General features: G+C 36.7%; 1 protein-coding gene across 6 annotated transcripts in view; it reads left to right on the forward strand.

Annotated features, from left to right (window-relative positions):
* Nucleotides 1-26,395, forward strand: part of XPR1 (xenotropic and polytropic retrovirus receptor 1) — a 110,040-nt gene that overhangs the window by 74,257 nt on the left and 9,388 nt on the right. For 5 of the 6 annotated variants that reach the window (XM_006088972.3, XM_014456067.2, XM_014456068.2 and 2 more), the window contains 5 exons: nt 139-318; nt 4,234-4,405; nt 5,544-5,738; nt 15,453-15,619; nt 19,097-19,236. In XM_006088972.3, the coding sequence (XP_006089034.1) occupies nt 139-318; nt 4,234-4,405; nt 5,544-5,738; nt 15,453-15,619; nt 19,097-19,236 (854 nt within the window). The remainder of the gene's footprint in view (nt 1-138; nt 319-4,233; nt 4,406-5,543; nt 5,739-15,452; nt 15,620-19,096; nt 19,237-26,395) is intronic. The other variant, XM_023754005.1, reaches the window with a different exon arrangement.

Raw genomic sequence — 26,395 nt, forward strand, 5'->3', positions numbered from 1 at the left:
GTTTGGTGGGCACTGAAATCCACCTTCTTAAAGAGGACTACTGACTTAATAACTAAACATTTTTCTTCCATTTGTTTTATTTAAGAGATTCTGAGTAATGACAAAAATAAAATTTTTGTCTCTTCCATTTTTTATCAGATTGCTGGATTCCTTGGGATATTGTGGTGCCTGAGCCTTCTGGCATGCTTCTTTGCTCCAATTAGTGTCATCCCCACATATGTGTACCCACTTGCCCTTTATGGATTTATGTTTTTCTTTCTTATCAACCCCACCAAAACTTTCTACTATAAATCCCGGTTTTGGCTGCTTAAACTGCTGGTAAGTCCAAAAATTTGTGTATCATTTTTAGAGACGTATACTGTATTTGTCATTGGCTTCCTCCAGGATGAAACCCAGGCTGCTTTATTGCACAGCTGCATAAGCACAGTTCACATTGTAATCTGTGTGAGTGGCGCCCCAGCTCCAGAGTCAAAGAATGCAATATGACTGGTACACCTGATGTTATACAGTGCAGCCTCTTGGCAAAAGCACAAGTGCATTTTTCCTTCTGAAAATGGAATATGAAGTGTCCAGATATTGAAATGATTTTGCTAATTAATAATAGTTCATGATTAATTTAGTTACTTCATTATTTAATCAGCTCTGGTAATATGTAGAATGCTATAAATTTCCTTCTCTTAAAAAGTGATAAAATTGTTATTTTCCTGTTAAATTGATGTAAGTAGTCTACCATTTTTATTTTATGAAAGATTGGTTCTCTAAAAGCAATAGAAATATCTTGCCAGGTCACCAAGTTTAATTTGAGAAGCTGACTTTAATTTTTGTTTAAATAAATTTCATTTCTTCTTCCACTTTATGTATTTCTTAATGATTGCAAAATCATGTAGTCTCAGTATTAGGATATAGAATATAGTATTAGGATATGCAGAAATGGTAGCTATATTTTTTTGGTGATAGTGTAAAGTTAGCTCTGGGAAGGTACTTATGCTTACTCCTAAATTAAACCAGCTCTATACTGAAAATCAATTGGGGATGCTTTCATATAATTATTTCTTAGATTATGAATTACAACTAACAGAAGAATAAAGATTAATAATTAAATTGACCATTCTCCATACATACTTTCAGAAGTCCCATAATTATTGCCTCACTTTTTTTTTCACTTGATAAACTATACTTGCTTGAAAACTGTACTTTTTGTGTGTGTGTTTTTTTTGTATGCCCTTTAGGGTTAGATTTTTTTGTTTTTATTCGTAGCAATAAACTTTCCTACATATAGCATTAACTAAACTTTTTAAAAATCTAAAGACATAAAGTATGGCCTTCCTATTTAAAAAGTATAATAAGCATTCAACAAATAAAAAGCAACCTATGTTTGAATATAGATGAGTATTAATAGCAATCAGGAAAAGAAAATGGCTAAATCTCCTTGATTTTTGCTCCCAAAATTAGTTGATTTTTTTTTTTTTTTTGGAGGAGGCACCTGGATCTGATTTTTTTAAATTTGTATTTCTTATTTCTTTTCCCACTAGAATTGAATTTTTATCACAAATTGAGAACCTCCCTCTTTTTCTCCAATTTTATTAAATGTAAATAAAAGAGCAAATAATTTTCTTTAAGTATAGCACCATTAGGCTTAATTTTGGGTTTGAATTCTGAGTATGGAACTTAGATGTATAAGAGTATTTTGATAAGTTATAAGTATGTCATTACCATTAATAGGTTTTATCATCATCTAGAATAGTGGTCACCAACCTTTCGGGCCTCAGACCAGCTAGTGGTCCGCGAACCACCAGTTGACGACCGCTACTCCAAAGGTTTCCTTAAACTAGCGGTCTCCAACCTTTCAGACTTCATGGACCACCAGTAGTCCACGGACCAGTGGTTGGCGACCACTGATCTAGAATATTTTTTAAAAGATAAATATTTGAGGATGTGTGGTGGAGGGGGTCAGTGGTGAAAACAAACAAACAAACAAACAAAGGGGGATATCTGTAATACTTTCAACAATAAAGGGGGGAAATGTGAGCCATTTTTCTCCCTCTTGAAATCTATACTAAAATAATTTCCAGTTAGTACAATATTATTAGACTAGAGGCCTGGTGCGTGAAATTCGCATGGGGGGGCGTAGGGGGAGGTCCCTGAGCCTGGCCTGCACCCTCTTGCAGTCTGGGAGCCCTCAGGGGATGTCTGACTGCTGTGGAGGTGGGAGAGACTCCTGCCACTGCTGCTGTACTCACCAGCTGTGAGCCCTGCTTCTGGCTAAGCAGCACTCCCCCTGTGGGAACTCACCACCAGGGGGCAGCTCCTGCATTGAGCATCTGCCCGCTGGTAGTCAGTGTGCGTCATAGCGACTAGTAGTTCTGCCGTTCGGTCTATTTGCATATTAGCCTTTTATTATATAGGATTACCTTTCTTATTTTGAGATTGTCATTTTATTACTAGATTTTGTGGAGTTTTATAACTGTTATTTGCATTAAAAAATGTAGTATTCTTCTAGTTACAAGGATATAACTTTGAGATTATAAACATCTATTATTCCCTGCCTCAATTACTGTGAAATCTCTATATAATTATTTTGAAATGAAGTTTGAAAGACTCAGAAAACTCAGGTATTAATATGACTGTCTCATTGCAATAACAAAGTAATATAGTTGTGTACATTATGTTAAGTGAGCATTTCCCCTAGTGCATCATTGTTTGTTTAAATAGTAAGCTGTAATTCATGCATGACAAGTTACTCTTATTAGCAGAATGATTCCCCATTGAGTAGTCATTTATCTATATATACATCTGCTATGTACTAATAAATGAGGACTTGTTGATGGAATAGGTTGGCAATGGTAATATAATTAGAAGAAATAATAGAATAAAATGTACTATCAGAAGCATTAAAATACAGAAGGAAGCATTGTGATTTGTTATATTTGTAATAATTGTTACCAAGAAAATTTTTATAGATAATTTTAATATTAATTGACCTGTCAACTTACTTAAATTCAAATCTGAGAAAACTTACTCTTAGACTTATTTCTAGCAGATTTACAAGAATGTTTCCACCCTAGTTATATTTCTCTGATATAGCTCTTTTTAAAGCCTCATCCTAACATAAAACTACAGTCATCACCATGACATTAGTGAAATGAAAGTGACTTTGGTTAGAGAAGAAGGCATGCTTCAAACAATGAGATGCACCATCTTTCCCTTTCTTTTTTTTTTCTTTTTTTTAAAATATATTTTATTGATTTTTTACAGAGAGGAAGGGAGAGAGATAGAGAGCCAGAAACATCGATGGGAGAGAAACATCGATCAGCCGCCCCCTGCACATCTCCCACTGGGGATGCGCCCGAAACCCAGGCACATGCCCCTGACCGGAATCGAACCTGGGACCCCTCAGTCCGCAGGCCGACGCTCTATCCATTGAGCCAAACCAGTTTCGGCATCTTTCCCTTTCTATTGATACTTCATAGGCAAAGGAGAGCTTCGTGTTCATTTAGCAAAGTTCCCATTCCAGCTAAGATGGGAGAATATTCCAGAAATAATCATAACACATGGATCTCCTGCAAAATTTACCTTAGAGCCTAATGTTAGACATTCTATCAGTGCTTCTACCTTCTGCCACTCTCTGCTTTCGACTTCAACTCTTCACATCTCTCTGCTCTCTATTTTCTAACTGTAGCTATTCTTGCCCTCCCAGCTTTATTTCCTTTCTTTGTTATGCATTCAACTCATTCCCTTCACTTCTAATTCTCAACCTTGCCACTGTTGCCAGGTCCCTGTGTTTGTGATTGGTTCATTGGTTTCCATTTTATCAGCTAAAGCAGTGGTTCTCAACCTTCTTAATGCCACGACCCTTTAATACAGTTCCTCATATTGTGGTGACCCCCAACCATAAAATTATTTTCGTTGCTACTTCATAACTGTAATTTTGCTACTGTTATGAATCGTAATGTAAATATCTGATATGCAGGATGTATTTTCATTGTTACAAATTGAACATAATTAAAGCATAGTGATTAATCACAAAAAAAATATGTAATTATATATGTGTTTTCCAATGGTCTTAGGCGAGCCCTGTGAAAGGGTCATTCAACCCCCAAAGGGGTCGCGACCCACAGGTTGAGAACCGCTGAGCTAAAGTAATCACGTTGGGTGGTCACACCTGAATTAGAGAAATTTAATATGAATTTTCTTATTTCTCTGTGTTTCAATTTTTTTTCCCCTTTCTCCCAGTTTCGAGTATTTACAGCCCCCTTCCATAAGGTAGGCTTTGCTGATTTCTGGCTGGCTGATCAGCTGAACAGCCTGTCAGTGATACTGATGGACCTGGAATATATGATCTGCTTCTACAGTTTTGAGCTCAAATGGGATGAAAGTGGGGGCCTGTTGCCAAATAATTCAAAAGGTAGAGTATGAATGCACATCCACACTACTGAACTGCCAAAGTACACCAAGAAATATTGGGAATGATAACTAAGACATTTAAGATCATCGTGAAAACTCATCCAATAATGTTACAAACTTAATTAAATGTACTTGGCACTTTTTTAGCAATCTCTTTATCTGATATACTTTGGCTCTTAAATTATGTTATGATTTTAGCCATACATTTGCCAAGAGATTTACAACTTACACTTAAAGAATTCTAAAACTTAAAAAAAAAAGTCCTAGTACATTGGTACTTATATCACAAATGCTTTAGTGCCAACAATTGCCATCATGGTATTGCTTTTTTTAATGATCAAAAAATATTATTATTTAGAATTGGATCGAGTGCTTTGAGATAGTCATTAGTTTATTTTTTTTTTTAATCTTACTGGGAATCTTGTTTTTCTTCTGGCTCTTTTTCCCACTCTTAGTTTATACCAAGAGTTCAAGCTATTAAGGAATTTTGCCTTAATAACAAACACCAAATTTAGATACCTTATGTACCATCTGACTAACAAAAATTAATGAAGCCAGTGCCAACACATTTTCATTGATTGCCAGTAGATGACAACTGTATTGTAGGTTGATCACATCCCCAGAATTTGAAGAAAAATTGATTTATCAATTCCTTCTCATTTACTAATACAAACTTTGCTCTTAGTTTAAAAAAAAGAGTACAGGTGCATGAATAACCTATAGTAGATATATTATAATGGTTTGGAGTTCATGAAATTGACTGGAGTTACCAGTGATATTTGTACGTTTTCCAGGTGTTTGAGATACAGAGCTAATTTTTTTTTTCTGTTTGACTAATATACTCAACTTCTAATTTTATTATGGTTTTACCACACTCCAAAGAAAGTGATTCCAGAAGAGATAGTCAGAAACCTGTGAGGGTGGGTTTTCCCACTAGGTCCTTCCTAAGTATTTTACCTTCTCTCCTAGGATTCCTTACCACTAAAAAGTTTAATACTAAAATAGTTGCAAAGAAGAAAGTGATTCTGAAACCCAGGCTCTTTGCTTTCATGGACTTGCTAGTGGTTATAGCATATGACTAAATGATGTGAACAAGTTATTTTTTTATTGTAATCTTTTCTTCTTTGAAATCTTCACAGACCTAGAAATTTGCCACAAATATACATATGGTGTTCGGGCCATTGTTCAGTGCATTCCTGCTTGGCTCCGCTTCATCCAGTGCCTACGCCGATACCGAGACACAAAAAGGGCCTTTCCTCATTTAGTTAATGCTGGGAAATACTCTACAACTTTCTTCATGGTGACATTTGCAGCCCTTTACAGCACTCATAAAGGTATTCTGTGACTGACTCTGAAGAGATTTTTAAAAAACCTTATTTTTACTACTTGAATCTGTTCCTTCCTCTGCATGCTTTTCCAGTTGTCGTGTTTTTTTACACTGAAGTTCTAGTCCCCTCAGCTATACGAATTTGTTCTTGAACATAATTTTAGTCTCATTCCAATATTTACTAACAAGTACCATTAAAAAGAATCAAAGTCATCTGGAATAGAAGGATTTGTGATAACATTTGAAATCCTGAATTATGTTTAATGGGTTCAGTCTATATGAACACCTTTGGTTTTCATTTGTTTTTTTAGACTTGTTCATTAATGAGGTTGGGAAATGCTAGGTGGAAAAGAGTCCCTCTGGCAATCATGTATGTTTTTAATCACTTTCCTTCACCAAGTTGTAAGGAGTGTTTCCAGCCCATTTAACTGCAAATTGAGTTCTCTGATCTCTCTAGTTTCCTATCTCCATGGCAACCAGTTATTACTTGAGACTGCTCTTCTGTTGGGAGGAGAAAAAAGCTTTTAGTTCTGAGCCACATGCAGTCACGGCTTTTGAATTTTTAACCTTTTTTGAAAAACAATCTATCAAAGATCTTGCTTCCTTTTACTAAAATGTATTCTTCCTTTGTCTATTTAAATAAGTATCAGCCCACCCTTAGAGCCTGCATTCTCTCATCAATTGATGGTAAAGAAATGTTACTAATTGAAATTATTACCATTCTTTTTAAATAGTTTGATAAATTTTTTTGTAAAATTTTTTCAGTGATTTTTTTTTTTTTTGAGACATTGTATTTTAGGAGCCTTAGTGTTTTAGAATTGCTACTTATCTAAAGTGTGTCTAATGGTAATGAAAGATTAAGGTGGTGTTTTTTGTTTTTTGTAAGGCTTGCAATTTGGTCCCCAGAACACTTTATGTCATAGTTGCACTTAAAAAAAAGTTTTTTAAAAAATATATTTTTATTGATTCAGAGAAAGGAAGGGAGAGGGATTGAGAGATAGAAACTTTGATTCCATCTGCTGCCTCCTGCATGCCCCCTACTGGGAATTGAACCTGCAACCCAGGCATGTGCCCTAACCGGGAATCAAACCTGTGACCTCCTGGTTCTTGGGCCAACACTCAACCACTGAGCCACAACAGTCGGGTAACATACTTCTAGTTTTTGCAGTAGATTCTGTGATTACAGTCCTATTGGTAATGCAGCCAATAACCTTTACTACTGTGTAGGCTCTCTTGTTAGATGAGAATTTAAGTACCTCAATGAGAGAAACACCTTTTCAAAACTCTTATAATTTTAGTTCTTGATGAGGAATGCTATTACTCAGTTCAGGCATGCATCATGATTTAGTTTTTACTAGAGGTTATTACTAGAGAATTTGTAAATCAGGCAACTAATTTGATAAGTAGTACTGTATGACTCAAGAACCCTTTACTTTTTTCCCATTCTGGATAAAAATAGTACTGAAAAGCTGAATTCCTTAAATTTGCAAACACTCTAAATCTAAAAACCTAAGGCTAGAAACAGTAGTTTGTATAGTATTATGGTCTTCAGACTTTTTTTGCTCGTGTACCCCTTCAAATAATTTTTTAAACTTTAATTTTATTTTATTATTTTAAATAATTATTATTTAAACTATAGTACTTCTTGGATATTTTTAAGTTTACACCTGAAATTTTTTATCTTAAGTTTAAATAATAACAAAAAAATGTAGTTTCCAGTGTACTTTTAAAACAAAACTGCTAAATGTTTCTATTAAATGTATCCAAGTAATTTAAATATAGAAGCATAATACTTACCATGACTTCTTTTTTAAAATGAAGCAACTATTTTTTTAAAAATATATTTTATTGATTTTTTACAGAGAGGAAGGGAGAGAGATAGAGAGTTAGAAACATCAATGAGAGAGAAACATCGATCAGCTGCCTCCTACACATCTCCTACTAGGGATGTGCCCGCAAGCAAGGTACATGCCCTTGACCGGAATCGAACCTGGGACCCTTCAGTTCGCAGGCCGACGCTCTATCCACTGAGCCAAACCGGTTTTGGCAGCAACTTTTTAAATAGTTAAAAATTTTATATCTGTTTCCCACTGAACTTTAATGTAATATATTTTTATGCATTAATGAATTTTGTCTGACATGTATATAGAAATTAAATATTTTTTCTTCCTCTTTTATAATTTTCATTGCCCTGATTATTATCTATAGTTGATCAAAATAACATTATAAATGTATTACAAATTTTAATGATTGTTACACATAAAATCTCTATATGAGAGAAATTTATATTACTTATTACTATTGCATTTTTCAGTTTTTATATAAGTAAACTCTGAGAAACTTTGTTAACATAGGTATACATATGAGAATGAAAGTTTTGTTGTTACAATATCAGTGTTTTTTTAACAAATCCTGAGTTTTATGACCAAAAAAGTTGCATAGTAGTATATCATCAATAACTATTTTTAGTGATCTCTCAAAGATTTTTTGTTGAAAATAAACTGAATAAAGTAAGGAATTGAACATAAACTGAATAAAAAAGGATTTGCTAACTAGTCACTAGAGTCATTTACTTTCTGTTTCTGGACAGTATACTAAAAAGTTTGAGTAGGATCAATCATATGATATTTAATTTTAGAGACCCTCTCGTTAGCCAGACATACTCAAGATCAATTAGGAAAATAAAAATATTATTAATTTCAGTAATGTTTGTCAATGCAGCATTTTTTGATTAATTACTTTTAAATGTATTTTTGAAAACAAGCCTCGGAATTGCAGGTTCTACTCATCCAATTTATGGAGAATATCTGCCATATACTACTACCCTAATTAGAAAACCAGTTGGCCCTATCAGAAAAAGTTCTGACTTAAAATGAGCATAGTTAGATATACTCCTGTGTAAACATCTCACTTTTCAATTCTAAGTTGGGTGGGTAGGTGGTGCATAGAGAGAGAGGTTGAGCAAGCACCATTTAATATTATTGAGAGTATGCTATGAGTCAGGTTGTGCTAGGCACTAAAAATAGAGCTACAAACAAAACAAATTCTTCCCCTTAAGAATTTATAATCTAGTAGGAGAAATAATCAAGTGAAAGGATAAATTGGTTGCACGACAATGTGATTGTACATAAAACTTCTGAACTGCACACCTTAGAAATGGTTAAGATGGTAAATTTTATGCTTATGTATTTTTTACCATGATAATAATTTTTTAAAAGACATTAAAATAAAGGGTAAAGAGATAAGCAAGGTAACTGAACAGCCTACATACAGTACAGCACAAGTCCCTAACCCAGCCTTTAGGTTTCAGGATAGGAAGTACAGAGCCGACTTCCCAGAGGTTAAGCTATATCCTATTGTTTATATTGAATTAAGGAGGATTCCAGTTATTCCATTATGTGTTTTGCCCAAGGCCTTGCAATTTGTGAGTGTTGGAAGTATTTCTGTTCATCTTTGGCCTAAGGCTGTTTGTTTTTTTCTCTCCCCAGACAAAACCACACCATTAAAGTATAAATAATAATGTCTATTTGGTGTACTTAACCATTTGTAAGGATTAAATAAGGTGGTAATTCACTTGAAATCACTTTATGTACTCTAAGTTGCTACATAATTGGAATTTATCATTAAATGAAATACAGTTATCTTTGCTGTATAAAGTTGGCATATGTGTGTCAAGTCTTTCTAAAAGAAACCCTTATGATCACCTTGGGTGGGGGGCTTGTATGGGGCAAGTATCAATTAGGAATGTATTTGGCTTTTGGTACAAGTAACACATGTTTACTCACTGAACTTGATTCACATGCCCCAGTCAAATTTTTTTAAGACACAAGCATTTTTTAGACAGGCCATTGGTTATATATCTTAATCATATCCCTAAATTTAAAGAAAAACACTTTTTGTAGTTGCTACATATTAAATATTTATATCACTACTTCCCGCCCCCAAAAAAAGCCTAAAACAGAGGGGGGAAATTTGAAAAGACAACTCAGAGGGACCAATGACAGAAAATTTAACATTGAGTGATGATCAAAAGTAGCATTTGATTTCTGTTGTTTTCTTGGGCAGTATTCTAAGAGAAAAGGCAGGAGAAAACATAAATTTTGGAAATAATTATTGGGCCAAAAGAATAGAATCTGAATGGTTAATGAGGTAGATCTTTTTTCTATTGTGTATGCGCTATTATTGCAAAGGATAAGTTTTATGATGGGGGAAGGGTAGAAGATGGTGAAGTAACCTTGTTCAAACTCTGAGTCTTTTCAGAGAACTAGCCCACAGGAGGTACCATAGTAACAGCATCAGGGAATTTTTAAGGTATTTTTCAAAGACATGTCTTAGTTTGCCTTAGCCAGTTTGGCTCAGTGGATAGGTCGTGGATTTGATTCCGGTCAAGGTCATGTAAAGTTGTAGGTCGATCCCCAGCCCCAGTCGGGACACATGTGGGAGCAACCAATCGATGTGTCTCTCTCACATCGATGTTTTTCTTTCTCTCTATTTCTCCTCCTCCCTTCCACTCTCTCTAAAAATCAATAGGAAAATATCCTCAGGTGAAGATGGACAACAGCAGCAAAAAAGATATGTCTTAGTTTATCTGCATAATTTGTAAAAGCAGAGGCACAAAAATGAACTCTGTACCTAGAATAATTTTTTAAAACGTGAGGAAGGTGGTTTAGGCCCATTTAGGGAGTCTGTGTATGATAATATTGCAGGTAGCCCTCACTTGTTGCAGTAAGAATGAAACACATTTTAAACATTTCAGTATATTTTCTTTTCCATCATTGATTTAGAAGCAAAGGTTTAGCCAAGCAAAGATTTAGTTAGCAGCCAATCTCCATATTTTAATAATTCACATTTTATTACAAGCCTAAATCTGATGCCAACTCCTACAAGTTTTTGTTGGATTTGGGATTGGAAGAGTGTTTTAAATGGTTTTTGTGTGTCCTTGAGGTTTTTTGGCTTTGGCAAGGAAAAGCCTGTGGGAGGTACAATAATAGAAAAGGCCATTGTGTTGTCATTTCTACCCCGTTGATGGGGAGAGAGTGCTTCATTAGATTTTCGGTTTTTCATTTACAGTTTCTAATATTCTAAAGTATTCATACATTCGTAGTGTATTTTACTCTTTGTTGTTCTCCAAATATAAAGAAGAAAAAGCTTCTTTTAAAAATACTTCATATTTTACTTTAAATTTTATTGGAAGAGTATGCTAACAAGCATTTGCTATTACACTTTTACAAATACTTGGGGAAAACAGTCTTTGCTGACTTAACAGCTGAGTTCATTTATGTTTGCTTGTTGTTTTCTAGTGCCCAGGTCCCTTCTAGATCCCTTCATGTTTAATATTCTGGAAGGGGAGCTGTGCTCCCTAATAAGGATTCCTCAGCAGTAGTTCAGTGCCTTCAGTGCAAATAGTCGTTTCATTGTTTGAGTGAGCACACATAGTCCTGAAGTGCTTCCTGTCTGGGTATGGCCAGTTGGTTACTCTATTTCTACCTTGAATAATGGGCCACTATGCCTGAATTTCCAAATTTTAGTCTTATTATACATAAAATAGAAACACTCATTTTAAAAATATTCTCTAGGGAAACTTTTATTCTGTTAATTTTTTAAAAGACATATAAATCATTGGGGTAAATGTTTTTATTTTTGGCTTATTATTGAAAGTATCTCAAATTTTTAATGTCTGTCTGGCCTGCCCTGACAGTAAATATAATGATCACCTGAGAAGGGGTAATACATATGACCATATGTATTAACTAAGATCACCTGAAGATTAGGGCAGTATCTATATCCATTAATTTTCAGAGAGCCATATTATTTTCATAATTTAGTGGTTTGATTAGTTGGGCAATAAGAATAGAACTAAGATTTGTTGGATGTCAAGCTCATTCATAACTCAGCTTACCTATATATCTTTGGGCTTTGAAAATGGTGTTCGTTTTCTTATTTAATTTCAAATTACAAACTAATAAGCTATTACCAAAGTAGAAAGGTTTGGGTTGAAAATAATACTATTCACTTTCTCTTCACACATTGCCAATTTTTTTACTTTTAAAATATCCACCCTGAAGTATGGTTTAGGGTGACTTCCATGTGTAATTTTTCTGATTTCTATCTTAGCACTTTTCCTGGCAGATTATTTTGCTTTACCCTTCCTATGATGGCTGTGGGTACAAAACTCTAAGAACCTTATTTTTCTTTGTTTTAGATTCAGTAGATGTCATTACCATAAATATGTCTAGTGTGAATTATGCTTCTAACATGGCAGGTGTGTAATAGAAGCTCAGGGGTAGAATAGCAATGACTTGATTTTCTGTGATTCTGAACATCATTAAAGTAGGCTACCAAAGTTAGCCAAGAGAGAATTAGATATAATTGCTTGCCTAAAGTGATAATATTTTTCCAGTACATCTCCTGAATACCAATGAAGGCAGATGATTTCAGGGGGGACGCACTCATTTGGGAGATGGGAAAGATCAAATAAGGGTAATAATTAAAAAGAGACCAGTTCTTATCCCAGCATATGTAGATCAGGTGTATGTTAATCATTGTTTGAAGAAGTTCATAAGATAAAACATTACTTATTACAAAATACTTTGTTAAAATATTTGTGTTTTTTTTAAGTAAGTCCTTGTGTATATTTCATAGAAATTTTATAGAAATAATATAGTCTTAGAAAGGAGGGAGGCATTTGACTCATTGTACCATTTTAAGAATTATACTCTAAGGCTAGGGCTTATATTTAAAAATCTAAGAGAAATTAAAGAAAATTAGCACATTGCTTTTACATTTCCCCAATAATCTCCTTTTATACAATAATTTGAACTCAGTGATTTCAGTAATTAGGAAAGAAAATCAGCTTTCATTAATAAGACTTGATATTACTTATACTTATTTGAGAAATGCTCATTTTGTTACTTCTTGATGCATGTATCTTTTACTGTATTCTCAATTCATTACTTTTTCTAGCAAACAAAATTGTTGTGTAAAGTAAATGAGATATTATATGTAAAACACTTGGCACATGGTAAGCGTTCAATTAAAAAAAGAGTTGCAAATACTGTATTATAATTTACAACTAAATTGCTTGTCTTAATCTCTTTGTATTGATCTGGTTTTGAAAATATGAGAAGAGCGTGAATTTTGTTACGTTGCTAAGTTTGCTTATTCTTTGCAAACCATAGTAGATGAGTTATAGGATTTTTTAAAAATGCAACCATGATGCTAATAATTGAATTACATTACTAAGCTAGACCTCTCTATCAGTAGAATGAGGTAAACAGGTATGTCAGAACACATCCAACTACACCTAAATAATAATAATAATAAAAAAGTTTTGTTAGGCCTTTAAGTTGATGATTAATATTACACAATGTTGTAGTATAAATATTCAACCCAATTTGCTTTTGGTGAAAAAAGTTTCTGTGGAAGTAATTTAAACCTGAAAATGTATTTTTTTTTAATCCAAATTTGTTCACTAGAATCACTTGTGGGCTATTTTAAAAAATATTTGTTTCTTTTTCCTACCACTGACTTCCCAGGAGAAACTGATAGTTTGTGCTGCTGTATATTTAATAAAGCAGCTCTCTGGTGGGAGTGGGTGGAGGCGCCACTTATATGCAGTGCTTGCTAATTTCCATGGTATAAATACTTCCACCATAGCCAGTTTCAAGCTATTAAGATGATAACATTGAATGTTGAGAAAAGATATATAACGTTGTATAGTGTTCCCATCATATAGATAAACTAAATATATAACCTAAAAATAATAATAGCAAAATTTAGTAAGATGATTAGGAAGTGATGAACTTTGAGTTTTTATTACCTTTGTTTTTAATATAACTAATTGCAAGTTTATGTAATTTAATTTTTAATAATGACTGTGTTTACCAACCAAACTTAGAAAGTTTTTGAAAATTTAACAATTGGTTCTCATGAGCTGGTACAAACTGACTATACAACACTGGAGCTCTGAGATATCTGTGTGTGTGTTTTTTAACCAACTAACGAATTCTGATGCAAGCATCCTGCCAAACAGCTATTTTTCTAAAATATAGTTCTGATCCTAAGGTCCAAAAAGGCATTCCATAGTTAGATACAAAATATCTTTTCCTGCCTCATTTCAAGTCATACCCATCCCCTACGCCAGTGGTTCTCAACCTTCCGGCCCTTTAAATACAGTTCTCATGTTGTGACCCAACCATAAAATTATTTTCATTGCTACTTCATAACTATAATGTTGCTACTGTTCTGAATCGTAATGTAAATATCTGATGTGCAGAATGGTCTTAGGCGACCCCTGTGAAAGGGCCCGCCAAAGGAGTCTCGACCCACAGGTTGAGAACCGCTGCCCTACGCCTTCTGTGTTTCACCCACACTAGGTTTAGATTATTTGCAGCTTCTCAAACACACCTTGCACTTTCATTATCTTCCTTTAGCCTTGAATGGCCTTGCCTCATCTGCCTGACTTTTGCAGTACTATTTATTTATCCTTCTAGAAATAACTCAAATGCTACTTCCTCTGATTTCCTACTGTTGGAAACATTCCAATTCTCCTTGATGTTCTCATAGTACTTTGTTTATAATTCATTTTGAGCTCAAATTTATCATCAGTAACAAATGGTTGTTTCACTTACTAGATTATAAATGGCCAAAGAGTGTCTTTGAATCATATTGTACTTAACACTTTAATACCTGAAAATGATTAATAAACATTTATTTACTTTAATAGAAAGGATTGTAGATAGTGCATTATACATTATTTATTTTCTATGCCTTTGCGAAACTAACCAAAATTTAAACTTTTTGAATTTGATGCTTTGTCTCTTTTCCCCTGATGATTCAGGACCATACTACTAGTTATATGCCTATATCCTGCACCTAAAGAACACAAATAATACCATGATGACTCTCGAACTTAACAGATAATTTCATTAGAGAACATATGAAGCACTTAAGACTAAAAAAAGACTAAATTGTATAACTATATTTGCAAATTATTTTTATTATTCGGATTTAGTGCCCTTTATATTATTTTCACAATAAAGCCAAAAGTTACTTTATGGTATTCCCAGCATAAAGTCACATTGGGCCTTTGTATCAGTAAATACCTCTGTAAGAAGCAAAATATGATTTGCTTTGTGGCTTGAAAGAAATTTGCTTGTATACATGTTAAGAATAAATTTCTCATCAGTTGGTTACTTTCTGGTATTTTATCTAGAAAATTATCTCATTGTTATCACAATAAGTATTGACAAGATCTAAGTGTATGAAGGTAATATTATTCTAATATTATTCTAAAAACAATCCAAGAAATTTTTTGACGCAAATGCAGTGCATTCCTTGCTACGTGGTATGTCATAAATTTTTTCATCTTTGACCCTAAGCTGCCACCTGATGGCAAAAATTAAAATAACATCTTTTGTAATATTAAAACCCTCCATTGCAATTATTTAGATTTTTATGTATTTGACATAGAACCTCCAAAATTCCAAATGCACATTTGTACAAAGTTTATGACTCTTACAAGTCTTTTATGATTACTTTTTGGACTTCAGGAAAATCAGATTTTTTAATTTAACCTTTGTGCAACAATAATCCTACTAGGAGGATTTGTTTAAAATCTTATATCCTTTATGGAGCTGTATAAAGAATCTATTCTTTAGTTTTATTTAATGAAGAATTTACTTGAATCGAGTAATTTTTCCTTTCCCTTTTCTTTCTTCAGAACAAGATCACTCAGACACCAGGGTATTCTTTTACCTGTGGATTGTCTTTTACATCATCAGTTCCTGCTATACTCTCATCTGGGATCTGAAGATGGACTGGGGTCTCTTTGATAAGAATGCAGGAGAAAACACCTTTCTTCGGGAAGAGATTGTATACCCCCAAAAAGTATGTACAATGTTTGTGTTTGTTTAAGAAAACAAACAAACAAAACCTCAGGTGTACCACCAGCTAAATCCCATGCAATATATACCAAATCCCAACCTAATGTAATTATAAAAACAGCTGTTGACTAAAAAATACTGATTTGGTTATCAAAAATGTATCAAGGTGTTTACTATATGCTAAGCACTGTAAAAAGTGAAAACAGTAAAATTCTGGTTTTCAAAGAGGCCATAAACTATATTATAAACAAATAAGTAAACAGATTGCAATACCATGTAATAAAGACTAAAATAGAGGGACAAATAGCTTACTATAATTTATGATTTATTTTTGAGCATGCAATTCCCTCCACTCAAATGCCCTCTCTCCCCTTTGTCTGCCTACCAAACTCCTGTTCCTCCCTTTTAAAAGTCAGTTTAGTTTTGTTTTCTCTAAGAAGCCTTTCTTTACTTCTCTAAGCATATTTAGCTATTCATCCTAATCCCATTTTATGCTATACAAACTTCACTGTAGCAGTTATCACATTGTATTTTTGGTTAAGTATCCATATCCCTCACTGCTCTGCATAGTTCCTGGTGTATAGTAGACTTAATGTTTGTGGAATGAATGTATAAATACTTGACTGACAGTACTGTGAAAGCACAGGAAATGGAGTGCCTGAGTGCTTGGTGCATCAAGAAAGTTCCTTTTATTTATTTCAACCAACCTTTGTTAAGGTGCCAATTCAACCTGAAATACATGGATAATTCCTCAGGAATTATTTTAGGGTTTACCTTTGTATGAATGAAAATGTGAGAGGCTGAATTAAAAAATCAAAAGATCAAGAGTATCTTTACTCAGATATTGAAAAGGAATTAAACAATGAACTGGGAATCCTGATAAGTGAATTCTGATCCAAGCTCACTCTCTAACTAGCTATATAACTTTTAGGCAACCAGACTGCAGTGTATTATCTTCTGTAAGGCAGGGTGTTACTCTAGGTCAGTGATGGCGAACCTTTTGAGCTCGGCGTGTCAGCATTTTGAAAAATCCTAACTTAACTCTGGTGCCGTGTCACATATAGAAATTTTTTGATATTTGCAACCATAGTAAAACAAAGATTTATATTTTTGATATTTATTTTATATATTTAAATGCCATTTAACAAAGAAAAATCAACCAAAAAAATGAGTTCACGTGTCACCTCTGACACGCGTGTCACCTCTGACACGCGTGTCATAGGTTCGCCATCACTGCTCTAGGTCAGTGGTCGGCAAACTGCGACTCGCAAGCCACACGCAGCTCTTTGGCGTCTTGAGTGTGGCTCTTCCACAAAATATCACATGCAGGTGCGCATGTACAGTGCGATTGAAACTTCGTGGCCCATGTGCAGAAGTCGGTATTTTGTGAAAGAGCCACACTCAAGGGGCCAAAGAGCCGCATGTGGCTCGCGAGCTGCAGTTTGCCGACCACTGCAGGTTATCTCTTGATCTTTTCCTAATTCTAAAATTCTGTGATGAGGAGGGAAGTATAGATTAGGTCACTAATTCTTTATACTATGTCAAAACGTCACCAGTACCTCAAAATGGTACTTTGAAAAGTGTGTGAACCGCCAAAACCGGTTTGGCTCAGTGGATAGAGCGTCAGCCTGCAGACTGAGAGGTCCCGGGTTCGATTCCGGTCAAGGGCATGTACCTGGGTTGCGGGCACGTCCCCGGTGGGGGATGTGCAGGAGGCAGCTGGTCAATGTTTCTCTCATCATCGATGTTTCTAACTCTCTATCTCTCTCCCTTCCTCTCTGTGAAAAATCAATAAAATATATTTAAAAAAAAAAAAAGAAAAGTGTGTGAATGTATAATATTCAGTTGAGAATAGGGAAGGCTGTTTTCAAGTGTGAGAATTTAAGATAAATGTTAGGAGAGTGGCTATAAAAATGATGGTATGTAGTGTAACCAGATAAGCAAATGAAGGCAGAAGAGGAGATATTTGTTGACACTGATCTTTTTTTATGTAAGCTGTAGCAATAATTCCAAGGTGCAAACTTAGACTATAGGACCAAGATGTTAGACATATCTCCATAAATCTCCTTTGAAAAGAAAATCAGTAATGGTAAGCACAAGTCAGAGAGCAGACATGAGCTCAGGTAAAAATGGTCCTTTGTTGCCCACCAAATGAATGTGGCCTTATTGCTCCTTCTATTGTTCTTACCTTACTGAGAGATAGAATAATACATTTATTTATTATGCTGATTGCATAGATGAACTGTTTGTCTCTTTATGTAAATGTTAATCCATTCCTCCTTTTAAATAGTTATAACTTACTGGTTTCTATGTAATAAAATTAGTTAATAGAATCTTTCAATCAGTTTATTATTACATATTTTCATGACCCTAGAAAATAAAATATATGCTTTTCTACATAATAATTTGCAAATTTGCCACATCTCTTTCAATTTTAAAATGGTAAATTTTGAATTTATTCATTCTACTTGAAAAGGGAAGAAACTATTTGTGGAGACCAGTGGAGCTTCATTTAGAAATTAAGAACATGGCTCTGAACCTTAAAATCAGTTACTAGGGATTAACAGTGAATAATATTGAGCACCACACCCAGTCCCAGGAAGCACTTTGTTATTTAAAGAGCTAATTATCCAGATAGTAATAATGAGTGAATCCATGAATTATGGTTCTGATCTTTTGGCAGTGTGTACAGACTTCTGTAGCTAAAACTGGGCTCCTTATTACTGGGTACTAGTACCTGGAACAGTTGGTTAGTCAAGTGCTGTTTTCCTCATGTAAAAATGGAACATTATTTAACTTCAACCATGTTTGTGAAATCCAAGCCTACTTTCATCTTCTTCAAATATAGGGTAAAGCAATTTGAAAATGAAAGTGCATACCCTGGCTGGTGTGACTTGGTTGGTTGGAGCATCATCCCATACACCAAAAATTGGCAGGTTTGAGTCCCAGTCGGGGCACATACCCAGATTGTGGGCCCCTATAGGAGACAACTGGCCGGTTTCTCTCATAGATGTTTCTCTGTCTCTCCCTCTCCCTCCCTTCTTTTCTCTAAAATCAATTTTAAAAAAATAAATAAGAAGAAAGTGCAAATAGCACAGTTAATAAATTTAAATCTTTTCAATAAGCTATTGTGTCATTAGCATATCAAGTACATATTAGAATGTCATCTCATTCAGATTGAGGATCTCATCTGGCTCCTATTCCTGGGGTCCAGAAGAGAGCCTGGTATACAATATGGGAATGAAAATATATTTGTTAAATGATTACTGAAATTCAGTTAAATTTCATTTTGGATATTGCACCCTTTAAGAAAAGAAATTAAATTTGTGAAATCTTTTAAAAATATAAAATAGAATAAAACTCTTTTTCTTCCTGAACCTGCGCTTGTTGGTAAGGTGTATGTGTCTCGTTGCTGTGATAGGTGTGCTTATTTGTAAGAAACATGATGGTAGGTATACTCAATTTGCTTATTATTTCTCAGGCCTATTACTACTGTGCCATCATAGAGGATGTGATACTGCGCTTTGCTTGGACTATTCAACTCTCAGTTACCTCCATGACTACATTGCCTCATATTGGGGACATCATATCTACTGTCTTGGCTCCCCTTGAGGTATTCCGGTAAGCAAACTACTGAAAAGTTTATCAAGGATTCTTTGTATGTAAGAGATGTCCGAATTAACATTTATTAAAACTTACACTTGAAAAGCTTAAATTTTACAAATTTTATCAATGTTATCAGCCTCCAAGTTGGAAAATTCTATAGGACTAAGATTAATTTTTACAAAGTTAAATAACTATTGATGATGACATACAAGCTTTTTTAGAATTGGGCTCTATTGGAAGAGTCATGAGTAACATTTGGGAAGTAAAAAGTCTTAGAAATTAAAATGAAAATCCTTTGAGAATCAGTTTTTGCAATTTGTCAGTCTTGGTTATTCAGCCCAGTTTTCTCATTGGAAACAAAAAATGCTGGATAATATTTTAAATCTTCCTAAAAACATCAATGATCTAACAAGATAGCCCCAAATCTAAGTGAAAGCAGGCACCCCAGTATAAGCAGAGCACCAAAGCCAATTTTGCATTAAAGAAATTTGCTGAATTAGAGATTTGAGATTCAGTTGTGATATAGATAGCCAGTTCAAATGTGTATATGCCTAAAAACATAGCTTAAAAATATGACATTTTTAAAAAGTAGAAATAGCTGAATTTATAATTGTAGAGGAAGATTTTAATATCCTTTTCTCAGTAATAAACAAGTAGTCAGTTAACCAACTTGACCTAATTGACATATGCAGAACACTGCATATAACAAATACTAAATATACATTATTTTACGTGCATGTAGAACATTTAACAAAATTAACCATATGCTGGGGCATAAAGGAAATTTTAAAGGAATAAAGTCACAAAAGATAACTGAAAATTCCCAAATATTTAGAAATTAAACAGTACATGTTTAATGGGTCAAAGTGGAAATTGCAGTGGAAATTTAGAAAAATATCTTGAACAGAATGAAGTTGAAAATATGACAAAAGAAAATGTGGACTACAGCTAAAGCCATGCTTAGAAGCTCATGTGTAGCCTTAAATGTATATATTAGAAAAGCATACAGCTCAAAAATTTAGAAAAATTTAAAAACAGAAAATCAAACCCAAAAGAAAGTAGAAGGAAGTATAAAAAGTAGAAAATAAACATTCAATAGAAAAAAATTAACAAAGCCAGAGTTCTTTAAAAAGAACTGGTTTGGCTGGTGGATAGAGCATTGGCCTGCAGACTGAAGGGGGTCCCAGGTTCAATGCCGTTCAAGGGCACATGCCCAGATTGTGGGCTCAATCTCCAGTAGAGGGCATGCAGGAGGCAGCCAATCAATGATTCACTCTCATCATTGATGTTTCTTTCTCTCCTGCTCCCTTCCTCTCTAATCAATAAAAAATATGTAATAAAAAAAGACTAATAAAATTGACAAAGTGTCTAAACGTGACTGATCAAGCAAAAAAAAGCAAGCACAAATTACAAATGTCAAAAATACTAAAGATTTTTTTAAAAGCACAAAACGATATTGAGTAATTTTATACCAATGGACTTTAAAATATAAATGAAATAGACAAATTCCTCAAAAAGCAAAATTTACCGAAACCAATTTAAAAAGAAATAGAAAATTAGATAGGCTTATATCTATTACAGAAATTAAATTCATATTAAAATCTTCCCCACAAAGAAAACTACAGGCCCAGTGAATTCTTCCAAATATATGAGTAGGAAATATTATCAGTTTTACAGGAAATTCTTCCAGGGAAAAGAGGCAATAAAAGGAGCACTTCCAAGTTCACTTTATGCAGCCATCATGACTTTGATATCTAAACCTACAAGGACATTTCAAGAAAGACCAATCTATTTCATATACAGAGATTCAGAAATCCTGAATATTACCTAATGAATCCAACAATATATACAAAGGATAATACATCACAACCAAGTTAGGTTCATTCTAAGAATGTAAGACTTAATATTTAGAATCATTTAACATTTAAAAATCAGTCTGTGTAACACCACACTAATAGAGTAAAGAGGGAAAACCTTCAATATATGTAGAAAGTGTCATTGAAATAAGTCAATACGTGTTTATGAAAAAAACAGATTATAAAAAACAAACAAAATCATATTTAATGGTAAAACACTGTAAGCTCTCCCTTGAGATCAGAAATGAGTATGCCTATTGTCACCATTTAACATTATACATATAAGTATATAGCTAGTGCAGTAGGCTGAGAGGTATAAGGATTAGAAAGGGAAAAATATAACTATAATTATGTACCAGTGACATGATTGCATATGTAGAAAATTCAAAAGAATGTATAAATATGCTATTAAAATTAATATAGCGATGTCCCTGAATACAAGGTTGATATAAATGTAAATTAGTGGTGTTCTATAAAAACGGTCACAAACAACTAGAAAATGAAAAATTTAAAAACCATACAATTTGAATAGCATCAGAATATATCAAATATCTAGGAATAAATGTAATGAAAGATATATGTGTGTGAAAATTGAAAAGCCAGTTCTATAATTTATATGGAAATACTAAGAATCAAGAATATCCAAGAACATCCTGAAAAGAATGAAGTTAAAGAACTTATACTCTCAAACATCAAGACTTATTATATAGTTACAGTAATTGAGACAATGTCTGGTGTTGGTGAAAGAATAGACAGTGTCCACTGGAACAGAATAGAAAGTCCCAGGAACATCCACACATGCATTGACACTACCTAATTTATGATAAAGGTGGCTAAATAACAGTGGGAAAAAACAGGTTTTGTAATAATGATATCGAGTCAACTAGATCCATATGGGGGTCGGGGGGAATGAATCTCAACTCCTACAGCAGACTATATACAAATACAGTCAAGTATGCTGAAAGAAAATACTGCCTATCTAGAACTCTACCTAGTGAAAATACCTTGCATAAATGGAGGTGAAATAAAGGTATTTTCAGACCAGGTATATAATATTCCTCTGAGTCAGGATGGCCTGATAAAATAAGATAGAACCTAGAAACAAAGGTAAACCTGAAAGATAAAGATTGAATCTGGAAACAGTGTATTTGCTGCTGTCAGTGCTTTCTCTAAACCATTTGTCAGCATTTCTTCACCTTCCTAAATGTCTAGGTGTTCATCACTACCAAGATCTCCCCCACCCACTTCTTTCTCTTTCATGTATGCGGCTTTATAAATTAAATTTTTTAGTTAAAAAAAAAAGCTCACTTTTTCATTCTTGACTATTTTATTTTTTTAAAAGATTTTTTGCTTAATACAATCAGATTGTTCTATCGACCATTTAAAGCAAAAGCAAAAAACCTCCTTTGAATCTACTTTCCTCCTCCAACTGCCCATTTTTTGCTCTCCTTTAGACCAAAATAAGAGATGTCTGTGCTTGCTGTTTCTTTCACTCCTCCCCTAGACGCCCTTTAATTCAACTCAATTCTTTTCCCCCCAGTACTCATACTGAATCACTTTTTAAAATAATCAGTATATATAAAAGCCTAAGCGCATCATCGTGACTGGTCAACAGGTCGTTCTGTTACAACGGAACGACCAGAACAACCTGTCGACCAGTCGCTATGATGTGCACTGACCACCAGGGGGAAGATGCTCAATGCAGGAGCTGCTCCCTGGTGGTCAGTGTGCTCCAACAGCCAACCTCCTGTGGCCCATCCCATCCCTGCTGGCAGGCCAACCACCCGCAGTCCCTCCCCCCGGCTGGCTAGCCCCCTTCCCCCGATAGGCCCCCGATCGAAGGGCTGGCCGGCCAACCTCCCAGGGTCCCTCCCCCCGGCCGACCAGCCCCCGATAGGCTTCAATTGCTGGCCAGGCCAAGGGACCCCACCCATGCATGAATTTGTGCACCAGGCCTCTAGTCTATAATAATAGAAAGCACTTAAGTATTGCCTATTATGTACCTGGCACTGTTCCAAGCCCTTTACATATGTTAACTTACTGAATCCTCACAATAATTTTATGAAGTAAGTATTGTTACTGTCCATTTTACTGGCGACATTGAAGCATAGGTTAAATAACTCATGCAAGCATTATGCCTAGGAAGTGGTGGAGCCATGATTAGAATCTAGGCCGTCTCCCAGAACCTATGCTCCTGGAACATATGGCCTTTCTACTTTGCTAAATCCAAAAGTCCAGGAGAGATGGTCAGTACTCTACTTATTTTACATCTCAGCAAAGTACTTTCTTCACTTGATTTCTCAGAAAATACACTCTTCTGTCTCACTAGCTATTCCCTCTCAACTCCTTTACTGGTTCTTCCGCTTCCTGAATTGTAAATGCTGGAGTGCTCCAGGGTTTAATCCTCTGCCCTTGTCTCTCCTCCACTTATATTATTCCTAAGCCCATTCCTAAGTATTTCCAAAAGGAAATACTCTCCTTTTGTTATCTCCAGCCCTGACTCTCCCTTGAACTGCAGACTTATGTCCACCAGGTACTGAATTTCCCCCTTGGACACCTAATGGCTCTAACCCAGCAGTCGCCAATCGGTGATCCACGGGCTACTGGTGGTCTCTGAGGTCCGAAAGGTTTGCGACTGCTGTTCTAGCCTAATAGGGACAATCTGGATATCTTATAAATGGTGTTACCATTTCCTGAGACCAAAAAAATGAAACCCTCGCATCCCAGTAAGTTTTGTAGCTCCATCTTCATAAATCCTAGTGCCTACTTCTCATCGCTTTAGTCCAAGTCTCCATCTCTCCTGGACTACTGCAATAGCTTCTAACTGGTCTTCCTTCAGCTGTTCTTACCTCTCTCTGATCTGTTCACAGTGTAGCAAATAGAATGATATTTTTTTTAAAAATAAAACACAAATCACATCATTCTTCTGCTCAGAACTCTCCTTTTCTATTACCCTTAAAATCTAAACTCTTTACTATCTACACTAATAAAAGAGAAACATGGTAATTAGCGTACGACCGCTACCCTTCCCATTGGCTAATCAGCGTATCCTTATGCAAATTAACTGTCAGCCAAGATGGCGGCCGGCAGCCATGCACTGAAGCGAGCAGGGAGGCTTGCTTGCTCCAGTGACGGCGAACTCCAACGTTCCCGTTCCCCGCCTGCCGCTGCCGGCCTCTCAGCTGCAACTCTAAGCAACTATATACTATGTTGCAAATAAGAAGCTAAACAAAACCCCAGAAACCAGCTTTCATTCAGCCGGGCTTCAGCCAGCTGGACCGCAACATTGTATCGATATTTTCAGCAGCGAGGCCTCAGAGCTAAAGCTGGCCCAGAATTAAAAAAAAAAAAAAAAAGGAAAAAAGGAGCGGTTGAAGCTTCAGTCACCCGCTTCTGGAAAACAGCCCTCAGCCCCTCACCCAGACTGGCCAGGAACCCCAGTGGGGACCCCCACCCTGATCCAGGACACCCTTCAGGGCAAACCAGCCAGCCCCCACCCATGCACCAGGCCTCTATCCTATATAGTAAAAGGGTAATATGCCTCCTGGCACCGGGATCAGCGGAGCAGCGAGGCTCCCGGCACCAGGATCAGCGTGACAGGGGCAGCGCCCAAACCCCCTAATCAGCCCTGCTCTGTGCCTGATAGGGGGGAGCTCCCCAATCCCCTGATTGCCCTGCTGCTCTGTGTGTGACAGGGGGCGGGGCCACAACCTCTCTATCCGCCCTGCTCTGTTCGTGACAGGGGAAGGCGCCCCAACCCCCTGATCAGCCCTGCTCTGTGCCTGATAGGGGGGAGGTCCCCAATCCCCTGATTGCCCTGCGGCTCTGTGTGTGACAGGGGGGAGCACCCCAATCCCCTGATCGCCCTGCGGCTCTGTGTGTGACAGGGTGCGGGGCCACAACCTCCCTATCCGCCCTGCTCTGTTTGTGACAGGGGAAGGCGCCCCAACCCCCTGATCAGCCCTGCTCTGTGCCTGATAGGGGGGAGCTCCCCAATCCCCTGATTGCCCTGCAGCTCTGTGTTTTGACAGGGTGCGGCGCAACCACCTCCTGATTGGCCCTGCTCTGTGAGTGACAGGGTGGGGCGCTCCAACCTCTCTCTCTCTCCCTTGGGCCCTGACCTGAGTGTGAAAGTGGCTGGCCCCCCAATCCCCTGATCGGCCCTGCTCTGTGGGTGATAGAGGGTGGCGCCCCAACCCCCCTCCACGGGCCTTGCTCTGTGTGTGACAGGGTAGAGCCATAACCTCCCCATTGGCCCTGCCCTGAGTGTGACAAGGTGCAGCGCCCCAACCCCCTGATCCGCCCTGCTCTGTGTGTGACAGGGGGCGGTGCCCCAACTCCCCTATCAGCCCTACTCTGTGAGTGACAGGGTGGAGCTCCTCAACCCCCTCATCGGCCCTGCTCTGTGCGTGACGGGGGGAGTTCCCCAACCCCCTGATCGACCCTGCTCTGTGTGTGACAGGGGGCAGCGCCCCAACCCCCTGATCGGCCCTGCTCTGTGCGTGACAGGGGGTGGCGCCGCAACCTCCCAATCAACCCTGCCTTGAGTGTGACAGGGGGCGGTGCCCCAATCCCCCAATCGGCCCTACCCTCAGCGTGACTGAGGGTGGCATCACAACCTCCCGATCCGCCCTGCTCTGTGCATGATGAGGCGGCGCCCCAACTCCCCAATCAGCCCTGCTCTGAGCCTGACCAGGGGCTGCACCTAGGGATTGGGCCTGCCCTCTGCCACCCGGGAGCAGGCCTAAGCCAGCAGGTCATTATCTCCTGAGGGGTCCCAGACTGTGAGAGGGCACAGGCCGGGCTGGGGGACCCCCCCTCCCCCCAGCAAGTGCACAAATTTTTGTGCACCCGGCCTCTAGTGATATATAAGACCCTCTGTGGGTCAGGCCCTTTTCTACCTTGCCAATTTCATCTCCTGCCATTTTACCCTCCCTATTCCACTCCAGCCTCGCTGACCACCTTCTGTTCCAGCACACCAAAGGCCTTTCTAACTTGGAGCCTTATACTTTCCATTTCCTCTGTCTAGGACACTTTTCTTCAGGATTTTCCTGACTTGCTTCCTTGCATCATTCCGGTTTCTGCTAGATGCCATCTCTTCAGAGAAGCGTGCTCTATCTCCTTGCCAGCTTTAGTTTCTTTAGCGCACTTACCATTAGCCGATTATGATGGCTCTGCCACTAGAAGTCACACCCCACAAGGGCAGAGGCTTAGTCTGTCACGTTCACTGCCTTTTCCTGTCATGTTGTAGGCACCCAATAAATACATGTTCAATAAAGTGGAAGAATGAGTACTCTGAAACTGGATTCCATGTCCCT

This window comes from Myotis lucifugus, unplaced genomic scaffold (genome assembly GCF_000147115.1).
Source record: "Myotis lucifugus unplaced genomic scaffold, Myoluc2.0 scaffold_54, whole genome shotgun sequence".
Taxonomy (NCBI): domain Eukaryota; kingdom Metazoa; phylum Chordata; class Mammalia; order Chiroptera; family Vespertilionidae; genus Myotis; species Myotis lucifugus.